This window comes from Chiloscyllium punctatum, chromosome 28 (assembly GCF_047496795.1).
Source record: "Chiloscyllium punctatum isolate Juve2018m chromosome 28, sChiPun1.3, whole genome shotgun sequence".
Classification (NCBI taxonomy): domain Eukaryota; kingdom Metazoa; phylum Chordata; class Chondrichthyes; order Orectolobiformes; family Hemiscylliidae; genus Chiloscyllium; species Chiloscyllium punctatum.
The window spans coordinates 11,620,737-11,632,929 of record NC_092766.1 but is presented as its reverse complement, the minus strand read 5'-3'; the positions used below and the strand labels follow the sequence as shown (position 1 = coordinate 11,632,929).

At 47.9% G+C, this 12,193-nt stretch overlaps 1 protein-coding gene across 3 annotated transcripts in view; it reads left to right on the top strand.

Annotated features, from left to right (window-relative positions):
- Positions 1-7,017: 7,017 nt before the first annotated feature.
- Positions 7,018-12,193, top strand: part of LOC140454000 (RING finger protein 112-like) — a 54,487-nt gene continuing 49,311 nt past the window's right edge. For all 3 annotated transcript variants that reach the window (XM_072548918.1, XM_072548920.1, XM_072548917.1), the window contains exons 1-2: positions 7,018-7,473; positions 11,685-11,889. In XM_072548918.1, coding sequence (XP_072405019.1) covers positions 11,689-11,889 — 201 coding nt within the window. In that variant the 5' untranslated portion in view covers positions 7,018-7,473; positions 11,685-11,688. The remainder of the gene's footprint in view (positions 7,474-11,684; positions 11,890-12,193) is intronic.

The following is a 12,193-nucleotide window of genomic DNA, read 5'->3' as shown; positions in this document are numbered from 1 at the left end:
GCCCACCAAAACATATCTCCACAGACTAACTGTAACAGAAATAGCAGAGAGAGAGTGACAGGCAGATTGCTGCAATGTCCGAGGGTCAGCGCCGGGGGAACTCTGCACTGTGGGAGGGTCAGCAGCGAGGGATATCCGAACTGTGGGAGGGTCAGCACTGACGGAGCCCCGCGCTGAGGAAGCCCCGCATTGTGGGTGGGTCAGCGCTGAGTGAGACCTGCACTGTGGAAGGGTCAGCGCTGAGGGAGCTCCGCACTGTCATAGGGTCAGTGCTGAGGGAGCCCCGCACTGTGGGAGGGTCAGTGCTGAGTCAGCCCCGCACTGTGGGAGGGTGAGCGCCGAGGGAGCCCCGCACTGTGGGAGGGTGAGCGCCGAGGGAGCCCCGCACTGAGGGAGGGTCAGTGCTGAGGGAGCCCCGCACTGTGGGAGGGTCAGTGCTGAGGGAGCCCCGCACTGTGGGGGGGTCAGTGCTGAGGGAGCCCCGCACTGTGGGGGGGTCAGTGCTGAGGGAGCCCGGCACTGTGGGAGGGTCAGTGCTGAGGGAGCCCCGCACTGTGGGAGGGTCAGTGCTGAGGGAGCCCCGCACTGTGGGAGGGTCAGCGCCGAGGGAGCCCAGCACTGTGGGAGGGTCAGCGCCGAGGGAGCCCCGCACTGTGGGAGGGTCAGCGCCGAGGGAGCCCCGCACTGTGGGAGGGTCAGCACCGTGGGAACTCTGCACTGTCTTAAGGTCAGCGCTGAGGGATCCCCATACTGTGGAAGGGTCAGTGCTGAGGGTATTCCGTATTATTGGAGGGCCACTGCTTGTGTGGAAAGTTAAATATAAACCTTGCCCAAATGTACAATGTCAGTCAGAATATTACTCTTCGTCAGTTCTCTATCTGGCTGTTTTACATATTTCACACATAAAGCTTCAATACGTCTTTACCCAACAGTGATAAAAGAATTGTTTTAGCAACTCAAAGACTTGGGAGTAACCTAATCTCCACAGTGAGCTCCCAAAGCAGTGACACACGAAATCAACTTCACCATTTCTCAATATTCACATCTCCCCTGATGAACACAATAAGCAATTAATGAGTGCCAGAAGTGACCGTGAAATAACCTTGGGAAAAGGAATAAGGAGAGTCCCAAGGCCTTCTATACATACCTTACAAAGAAGAGGATAACTAGGGAGAAGGTAGGACCACTCAAGGATAAAGGAGGGAACTTGTGCCTGGAGGCAGAGGATGTGGGTGAGATCCGAAATGAGTATTTTGTATCGGTATTCACCCAGGTGAAGGATATGGAGGACAATGAGATTTGTGTGAGCATGCTATTGTGCTAGGGTATTTTAAGATCAAGAAAGAAGTGATTTTGCATCTCCTGAAGAGTATTGACACAGATAAGTCCCCAGGACCTGATGGTATATATCCCAGGATACTGCGAAAGGCAAGAGAGGAGATTGCTGGCACCTTGACCAAGATCTTTGTATCCTCACTAGCCACCGGGGAGATCCCAAAGGAGTGGGGAGCAGCTGATGTAGTTCTTCTGCCCACCGGGACAACACGATAGCTCAGTGATTCGTACTGCTGCCTCATAGTGCCAGGGACCTGGGTTCGATTCCAGCCTCGGGCAACTGCCTGTGTGGAGTATGCACATTCTCCCCCCGTCTGCGTGGGCTTCCTCTGGGTACTCCGGTTTCCTCAAACAGTCTAAATATGTGCATGTTAGGCGCATTAGTCAGGGGGAATGGGTCTGGGTGGGTTGCTCTTCGGAGGGTCGCTATGGACTTGTTGGGCCGAAGGGCCTGTTTCCACACTGTAGGGAATCTGTGAATGCTGTTCAAAAAAAGGAAATAGGGATAATCCAGGAAACTATAGACTGGTGAGTCTCACATCGGTGGTTGGGAAACTATTGGAGAGAATTCTTCGGGATAGGATGTACACACAGTTGGAAAAACATAGGGACAGTCAGCATGGCTTTGGGTTAGGCAGGTCATGTCTCACTAACTTGATTGAATTTCTAGAGGAGGTAACCGAGATGATTGATGAGGGTCGTGCAGTGGATGTTAGTTACTTGGATCTTAGTAAGGTTTTCAACAAGGTTCCACATGGTCGGCTCACACAAAAGATTAATATGTGTGGGAACTCGGGTGACATGACCGCGTGGTGGATTCAGAATTGGTTTGCCGATAGAAGGCAGAGGGTAATGGTGGAAGGAAATCTGTAACGAGCCATGTTCTGTAAGGTGTCCATAACTGAACTCCAAGTGTGGCCTCACCAAACATCGTATATAACTGCAACCTCACTTCCCAACTTGTGTACTTAATGCCCTGTCTGATGAAGGCCTGTGTGCTGAAAGCCTTCCTCACTGCCCAGTCTACCTGGGGCTCCACTTTCAGAGAACTGTGAACCTGAACTCCAAGGTCCCTCTGTTCCACTGTTGTACTCCTTAAGGGCCCTACCATTCACCATGAAACTCCTCCCTTGATTTGACTTTCCAAAATGCAAGTCCTCACACGTATCTGGTTTAAACTCCATTTGCCATTTCTGGGCCCACTTTCCCAGCTGATCAAGGTCTGACTGAAATTTCTGAGAACCTTCCTCACTGTCCACGATACCGTCGATTTTAGTGTCATCACCAAACGTACTAATTATGCCTCATCCAAATCACTGATATAGATGACAAACAGTAGTGGGCCCAGCACCGACCCCTGAGGCACGCCACTAGTCACAGGCCTCCAGTCTGACAAGCATCCTTCCACCATTACACCCTGCTTCCTACCACCAAACCAATTGTGTACCCAATTTGCCACCTCCCCCTGGATTCCATTTGATCTGACCTTCCAGAGCAGCCAGCCATGTGGAACCTTATCAAAGGCCCTAGTGAAATCCATATAGACTACTCCTACCACCCTGCCCTCAACGTTCCTGGTCACTTCATCAAAGAACTCTAATAAATTTGTGAGGCATGATCTCCCACGCCCAAAGCTATGCTGACTACTCCGAATCAAACCCTGGGCTTTCCAAATGCATGTATACCTTATCCCTCAGAATCTTCTTAAGGAACTTACCCACCACAGATGTTAGGCTTACTGGTCTATAGTTCCCTCTCACAGTTTTCGTTGTAGCCCTTCTTGAAAAATGGCACAACATTTTCTACCCTCCAGTCTATCAGGACCACACCCATGGCTAACGATGATGGAAAAATATCAGCCAGATCCCTCGCAATTTCTTTTCTAGCTTCTGGCAGCGTTCTTGAATATATCTGGTCAGGCCCAGGAGATTTATCCACCTTCGTACACATACACTTCAAACACTCCCACCTGATGAAGGAGCGTCGCTCCGAAAGCTAGTGTGCTTCCAATTAAACCTGTTGGACTATAACCTGGCAATGTGTGATTTTAAACTTCATACACATTATAATACATTCGACAAATGACTTGGATGGAAATGTAGACGGGTAAGTTAGTGAAATGATACAAAGGTCTGTGGAATTGGAGATAGTGTCGAAGATTGTCAAATGCTACAGTGGGAGGTAGATCAGTTGCAGATCCAGGTAAAAAATGGCAGATGTGTGTAATCTGAATTAAGTGTGATGTGCTCCACTTTGGGAGATAAAATGTAAAGGAAAAATCTACAGTTATTGGCAGGGCTCTGAACAGTATTGATGTACAGAGGGATCTTGCGGTTCAAGTTTCGAGCTCCGTGAAGGTGGTTCCGCAAATGGATTGGACAGTAAAGAAGGTTTACGTGCTCACGTTTCTTCATCCAGAAGGTGCACAAAGAGAGCTCCTTGCTCAGCAGCCTGAAGGAAGAAAATGGCTCGATAACGTCATCTCAGGCTGACGTCATGAGGATCAGTAAATCCTTCTATGCCAGTCTGTATGACGCGAAGCCGACTGACAGCGCGACCTCCCAGTCCTTCCTGTCCTCTATCACGGAGGTCTTAGGCGCCAGAACACGGGCGAGACTGGGCCAGCTGCTGGATGAGCTGACCTTTCCTTCGAAAAGAATAAAACTCCCGGAAGCGACGGCTTCCCGGTCAAGCTCTATCCCGGTCTGTGGGACTTGATTGGCCGGGACCTGCTGGAGGTGTATGTCAGTATGCTTTGGGCAGGTAGCATGAGTGAATCCCTGAGGAAAGGCATCATCACCCTCATCTACAAGTGGAAGGGGGAGAGGGAGGAACTCAAAAATTGGAGACCAATCTCACTATCAAATGCGGATTCCAAAATCTTGTCAAAGGTCATCGCCAACCGGGTCAGGTCTGCTCTGCGGTCAGTGATTCACCCTAACCAAACCTGTGCTGGACGATCACTGAGAGTCTCGCACTCCTCAGGGATACGATCGCCTACGTGCAGGACAGAGGGTTGGACACCTGCCTGATCAGCCTGGACCAGGAGAAAGCCTTTGACAGGATATCACAATAGACAATAGACAATAGGTGCAGGAGTAGGCCATTCTGCCCTTCGAGCCTGCACCACCATTCAATGGGATCATGGCTGATCATCCTCAATTAGTATCCTGTTCCTGCCTTATCTCCATAACCCTTGATTCCACTATCCTTGAGAGCTTTATCCAACTCTTTCTTAAATGAATCCAGAGACTGGGCCTCCACTGCCCTCTGGGGCAAAGCATTCCACACAGCCACCACTCTCTGGGTGAAAAGGTTTCTCCTCATCTCTGTCCTAAATGGTCTACCCCGTATTTTTAAGCTGTGTCCTCTGGTTCGGCACTCACCCATCAGCAGAAACATGTTTCCTGCCCCCAGAGTGTCCAATCCTTTAATAATCTTATACGTCTCAATCAGATCCCCTCTCAATCTTCTAAACTCAAGGGTATACAAGCCCAGTCACTCCAGTCTTTCAGTGTAAGGTAATCCCACCATTCCGGGAATTGACCTCGTGAACCTACGCTGCACTCCCTCAATAGCCAGAATGTCTTTCCTCAAATTTGGAGACCAGAACTGCACACAGTACTCCAGGTGTGGTCTCACCAGAGCTCTGTACAGCTGCAGAAGAACCTCTTTGCTTCTATCCTCAATCCCTCTTGTTATGAAGGCCAGCATGCTATTAGCTTTCTTCACGACCTGCTGGACCTGCATGCTTACCTTCATTGACTGGTGTACAAATCACACAGGTATATGAGAGATGTTCTCTCCAAAATGGGCTTTGGGGAGAGAATCTGCATTTGGATCAGACTGCTCTACACCAACATTGTCAGTGCAGTCTCCATCAATGGGTGGGAATCAGATAGCTTCCCAGTCAGATCTGGAGTCAGGCAGGGCTGCCCTCTCTCTCCTGCCTTGTGTGGGTGCTGCATAGAGCCATTTGCTGAGTCCATCAGGAAGGATATGAACCTGAGAGGGGTGACTATTCCTGGCAGCGGGGGCCTGCAGGTTAAGGCCTCCCTGTACATGGATGACGTCGCCGTTTTCTGCTCGGATCCACTGTCTATGCTCAGACTCATGTGCATGTGTGACCAGTTCGAATGGGCCTTGGGGACCAAGGTCAACTGAGGCAAGAGCGAGGCCATGCTCTTCGGGAACTAGGCCGACCAATCCTCTATTGCCTTCACCGTCAGGACCGACTACCTGAAGGTGCTGGATATTTGGTTTGGGGGGCTGGGGCGTGCGCCAAGTCCTGGGAGCATACCAGCAAAGTGAGGCAGAAACTGGGCAGATGGAAGCTACGTTCGCTCTACATCTTGGGTAAAAACCTGGTCATCAGGTGTGAGGCACTGTCATTGCTGTTATACGTGGCACAGGTCTGGCCTATTCCCAGAACCTGTGCCGCTGCAGTCACCCGGGCCATCTTCCAGTTTATATGGAGGTCAAAGATGGACTGGGTCCGAAGGGACTCGCTGTACAAAGATCTGGGCAACGGGGGAGAAATACACCCAATGCCACCGTCACCCTGATGGCCACCTTTGTGTGTGGCTGCATCAAGCTGTGCGTGGATCCCCGGTACACAAACACCAAGTGTCACTACTTATTGAGGTTCTACCTGTCCCCGGTGTTGCGAAGGATGGGCCTGGCCTCGCTGCCGCGGAACGCTCCGAGTAGTTGGACCATTCCATATCACCTGTCCTTCATGGAGAAGTTTATGAAGAAAAACTTCTTTGACCACAAGTCCGTCAGGAAGTGGTCAGCACGTAGTGTCCTTGAGAGCCTTCGGGAAAAGGAGAGGGCGGATCCTATCGAGCGGTTCTCTGAGCAGACTGTCAAAGCCATTTGGCAGAATGCCTCATCGCCAGAACTTTCCAACAAGCACCAAGACGTGGCTTGGTTGGTGGTGAGAAGGGCTCTGCCTGTGAGATCCTTTATGCACGCCTGGACTCTCAGCCGCACCGCACGCTGCCCTCGAAGCGTTTGCGGGGGGGGACGAGACTGTCACACACCTCCTTCTGGAATGTGCCTACGCAGAAGAAGTCTGGAGAGGAATGCAGTGGTGTTTGTCGAGGTTCGTCCCAAGCAGCACCGAGACGAGGGTCTCTGTGCTCTGTGGCCTGTTCCCCGGGACACACACCGAGACAAACATCAACTGTGCCTGGAGGATCATCAACTCGGTGAAGGACGCTCTCTGGTCGGTCCGAAACCTGTGGATCTTCCAGCTGAAGGAGTTGACCCCGACTGAGCGTTGCAGACTGGCACATTCCAGAGTCCAGGACGATGTGTTGAGGGACGCGCTGAAGCTTGGGGCAGCTGCCGCCAAAGCGCGGTGGGGAAAGACCACCGTGTAAGATCGGCCTGACTAAGCACAGGGGGCCGACGCAGTAAGGGGGCTCTGCTGACCCCCCTGTTAAATATGTAATTGTACAGACTTGTCTATATGAATGATTTCTGCGTCTCTGTATACCAAGAAATGGAATGTTTACAGATGTATGGCAGGACCAATTGTACAGATTAGCAAAATATTTTATGAATAAAGTATATTTTTGAAATAAATAAAAATCACGTGGTTTCCCAGAATCTGTGGATTAGACTCAATTCGGAAAAAATGAAGCTGAGTGCAGTGATTTCATGACACTTTGAGACTGAGCCCAGCCCTTGTATTTCCTGCACTGTGCAGCTTATCACTGGGGACTGACTCCAACGTTCTCACTCCTGGAGAGAGCTCGGACTGAGTGAGAGGTCAGTGTGAGAGGATGGGGGTTAATCCAGGCTCCCCATCAGACTCTCCAGTCCAATGTGGTTCATGTATTCCATGCACTAGGAGAGCAGTGGGACAGTCACATGGTTTCCCAGAATCTGTGGATCAGACTCAATTCGGAGAAAATGAAACTTGGCTGCAGTGAGTACGTGACACTTTTGGACTGAGCCCAGCCCTTGTATTTCCTGCACTGTGCAGCTTATCACTGGGGACTATATCCAACATTCTCACTCCTGGAGAGAGCTCGGACTGAGTGAGAGGGTCTGATCCCAGCTGGATCTGTCCAGGACCAGCTTCCAGTCTCCTTGCTGCCAGCCCAGGTGACACCAGCACTTCACCAGGTACTGCCACCTCTGTCTGTGTGTGTGTGTGTGAGAGACTCATGTACGGTCATCGAGGGCTTAAAGGAACACCAGACACGACCTTTTCAATTCCTTATCCTGTACCGTCTCCCTCTGAAAGTCTCTCAGTCTGCCTCTCTTACAGACATACTGGAACTTGGGACAGTTTTACTGTTGTCTCTGTACGTGTGGCTGCAATTCAGAGCTGGTTTGTCTCAGTCTGATCCATCAAACACTGCAGAGGCTATTAACATGACAGCGAATCTCCGACAGTGCGGGGCTCTTGCCCTCTGTAATCTCAAATATCGAATGTTAATAATTTCCTTTATTGAAACTGTTGAGGGCAACAGTCTTTGAAAACTGCTGAAAATACAGCCATCTGATCCTTCTGGAACCTGGGAATAAAAAAAACCAAACGATCTCGAAGTTATTTTTAAAAAACCTAACAAGAAAGGAAGACCGAAGAATCGAAGTTTTTATTTTAAAAAATAAAAGATGGAATTTCAAACTGTCTGAGTTGTTTTAAAACGATGCTCAAAAGATCAGAGTGACAAAACTCCGAAAAAAGGTCAAAGCAATCAGAGTTTTTTTAAATTCCTCAATTTAACTCGTACACTGGCTGCTCACAATCTGTCCGAGCCGGAACGTGCCAAAAGGAAGATCTGTGTCTCCTCAAGAGGGGGCCCTCTTAGTGCGAGATTGGGCGAAGGAGCCGGCAAATGCGGTCTATTCAAAAAGCAAGGGTCATTAGTTTCTTGAGTGACAATTCGAGGGATTGAAGCTTCAGTGATCCATGCTGAAGTTCCGCAATTACATTTGAAAGTTGCACATTATTTATATGTTTTTTTTAAGAAACAGTGCAGCCTTAATTCCAAGAAAGACCAATCGCATGTAATAAAGTGACATGATTTACAGCAAGTTAATCCGATGATATTTTCTTTAAGAAGTGCGGGATGTGGGAAAAATAGTGTTACTTCTGCAATTCCATTTACTTGTACAAAGTAAATGGACTCACAGCAGTGTGTGATTGTTTCAGCCAAGAGCTGAGTCAACAAGAATGGAAACTATGTGGAGGAAATACGTAGTTGTTTTTGTATTAGCTAAAATTGTATGCCAGAATGAAATGTGACTGCAAAACAATGGTAGATATTGCAGGCGAATAGATAAGATGCTGTGAGGTGGGGGGGGGGGGGAGGGGGAGCTAAGATACGCCTGTACAAACAGTTGTATAAACATCTGTTTCCCACTTTTACAGAGACACAGGAACAAACCCCAATTAAAAGGGTCAGAAGGATCAGTATGGTAGGGGAAGGCACAGATGGAGGGAGGAGATAATGCTGAAGAAAGGATATACCTAACAATGACCCACAGTGGGCTGAGGTCAAACTGCCTTGTGAGGCCAGAAATAAGCATTTTGTCACAGACAAGGCCGGATAAGGCAAGAGATAAACAGGAGCAATGGGGCCAGTCTTAGGGAAGTGGAAGATGTAAACAGGGGAGGAGCAATGTAAAACAAAAGAAACCAAATTATTTAAATATTGTGTATTAATTGAATTTGGGGTGTGTATGTCCCTTGCCTTATAGACACTGGACATCACACCCTCTTGCAAGAGTAAAATAAAGGACACGACTGATTCAGATTTTGTCTCGGACTGCAATTATTGAAGTGTGTGAGCTTTGTTTCTCACAGAAGGGTATCTAGTTTACGTCAATTGTCATTAGTTCAAGGTTAGTTCAAATGATCAATTAATGTGTCAGTATTCATCTTATGAAAACTCGCTTGTCCTCTTATCTTTGAACTGCAAGTTAATTCTACAATTCAGCCGTATTTCCTCTTCCTTCGAAGAGGAACGAAGGGCAGGCAATGGGGTTTCCTCGTCCTTGTTTAAGTGGAGAAGGAGCATTTTCTGGGCGGAGCCAATATTGTCAATGGAAGCAATACCAATAAAAAGACCAGTTCAAACAATAGCACCATTATAGCCATATAAATAAGCCAGTTGTACCATGAATCAAAACCCCAATCTCCCCATCCCGCACCTTCATTCACTTGGGCTGACAAAAGTGTGTATCTTAATAATATGTCTAGTAATGTTTTCAATAAGATCAGTGACCCCCATAATGCATTTTTCTTTAACTATAGCGCAAACGCCACCTTCCTTTGCAGGTATGTAATCAAGGGCATAGCGATTTTGTCAGACTAATAGGCACAATTCTGAAAGCGATTTCTATCAAGGCAGCACTGCTCTCATTTCCCAAAATTGTGCGCCGCAAATCAAATAATTACGGTTTTGGTGACTAATAATTCCTGAAGACCCTCCTAATGAAAGAACACTAAGAGCTGCATATGCCAATGAGCAAGTTTTGCTTCTTGATATGGCTTAAAAATGTATTGCTGGAAAAGCGCAGCAGGTCAGGCAGCATCAAAGGAGCAGGAGAATCGACGTTTCGGGCATAAGCCCTTCTTCAGGAAGATTCCTTTGATGCTGCCTGACCTGCTGCGCTTTTCCAGCAACACATTTTTAAGCTCTGATCTTCAGCATCTGCAGTCCTCACTTTCTCCTTCTTGTTATGGCCTTTGGATTCTTCCATTCTGCACAGAAATTAGGAGAATCTGAACATTTAAGAGGGGAATTCCGATCTCGTTGCCAGGCAATTGGACAGGGTACAGTAGTAGGAAGGAGTGTTCTGACAGCTACAGCACGAGGAGCACTTGCTTCATTCAGGACAAGGTAGTTAGATGCTTTATTATAACTGGAAAAAAAATCCTGGTTTAGTATCGATAATGGAGGAACTTTCCAGTAGGAAGTAGGCCTATCTTTGTGTCTAGGAGAAAGTGAGGACTGCAGATGCTGGAGATCAGAGGTGAAAATATGTTGCTGGAAAAGCGCAGCAGGTCAGGCCGCATCCAAGGAGCAGGAGAATCGACGTTTCGGGCATAAGCCCTTCTTCAGGAATGAGGAAAGTGTGTCCAGCAGGCTAAGATATCTTTGTGACTTCCCAAAGTATGTGGATAGTCCACAATGATATAATTTGGGCCTGGGCGTTGAGGGTGTAAATCGTCTCATCGAATAAGGTGAGTTTCCTGATGAGAAACATGGCCGAGATCCCAAAATGGCTCTTCTCACCCAATAATCGGGAAAGTATTTATGCCGTTAGGGGTATCATAATGAAGGTGGGTGTCATTACCTTCTCCATATAGAATTTCAATTCCAGCGGTAATAGGGATACCCTTTCCGTTAATGCATACACGAGATGCGAGGTCCTTCAGAGAAGCAATGACGACTAATACATTAGCACAGGGAATAATTTTAGACACTCTGACATAAGCACACCCCCATCCGTTACCATTGTAGCAATTTGGATAGGATATTGCAGATTTATTGGAGGAAGTCCGTAAACAAGGAGCAGATGGGGAGAAGTAATAACTAAAAGAGGTATCACATCCTGGAAATACTTTAGTATTGTTCCACATCCCCATATTAGGATTTGTCAGGATAAAAGGGATAAAAGAATCTCTCGGTGAAGTAGGAGAGTAACAAAGTACTTCATCCCCCTGCAAATATTTTATGATGGGTTTCTAAAAGCAAATTATAGGTTAAAGGTAACATTCCCCCTTTGTCTCTTTGATTACGTGACTTATTTAAATGAGGACAAGGTTTATCAGGGTTTCCCATAGTACAGCTGACATCAAATTTACACATAACACCTTGACAAGGTAAAGACCATCAGGTCGACTGTCCTTTCCCCCCCTCTGGAACTGGGGGACACGGTTCGTCAGGTAGACTGACCTTTAGCCCCCTCTGGAACTGGGGGACACGGTTCGTCAGGTCGACTGTCCTTTCCCCCCCCTCTCTGGGACCAAGGTGTCACTGTGTGTCAGGTCGACTGTCCTTCCCCCCCCCCCTCTCTGGGACCAAGGTGTCACTGTGTGTCAGGTCGACTGTCCTTTCCCCCCCTCTCTGGGACCAAGGTGTCACTGTGTGTCAGGTCGACTGTCCTTCCCCCCCCCCTCTCTGGGACCAAGGTGTCACTGTGTGTCAGGTCGACTGTCCTTCCCCCCCCCTCTCTGGGACCAAGGTGTCACTGTGTGTCAGGTCGACTGTCCTTTCCCCCCCCTCTCTGGGACCAAGGTGTCACTGTGTGTCAGGTAGACTGTCTTGTCTAAATGGGTGTGTTGTCCAGCTGCTTATTTGTTCTCTGTTCACTTTCAGAACGATGTCCCCAGTCTCAGGTGAATCCCTGCAGCTCGCGTACGTTGAGAAAGATGCGTTGCTTCTTAATGAGGAAGCTTTTAAACGCTGTTTCTTACGAGAGGATGTGAAGGATGGTCCAGTGTGTCTGATTTCTATCATCGGGGAAGAGAGGAAAGGAAAATCCTTTCTACTCAACTATTTCCTTCGTCGGCTCTGTCATCAGGTCAGTAACAAGCTACCATCACTTCCTCTCTCACTCTGGTTGGTGAACTCTGCTCATTACTTATCTTTCCAAAAGTAGGCAGAAATAACAGCAATATATATTTGTAATATATTTAAGTTTGAAATTGATCCTTGTACTTTCATATCCATTTTTCTGCATCAATTTTCCCAATTTCTTTCTCTAAATCACAAAACCGTTCCTCTTTCTCTCTCACACCTTCTGTCATCAATCCTCATCTCAATCTTCCTCATGTCCTATTCACAGTCCTCAGACCAATCAGTTACTTGTTGCCAGCTGAATCTTC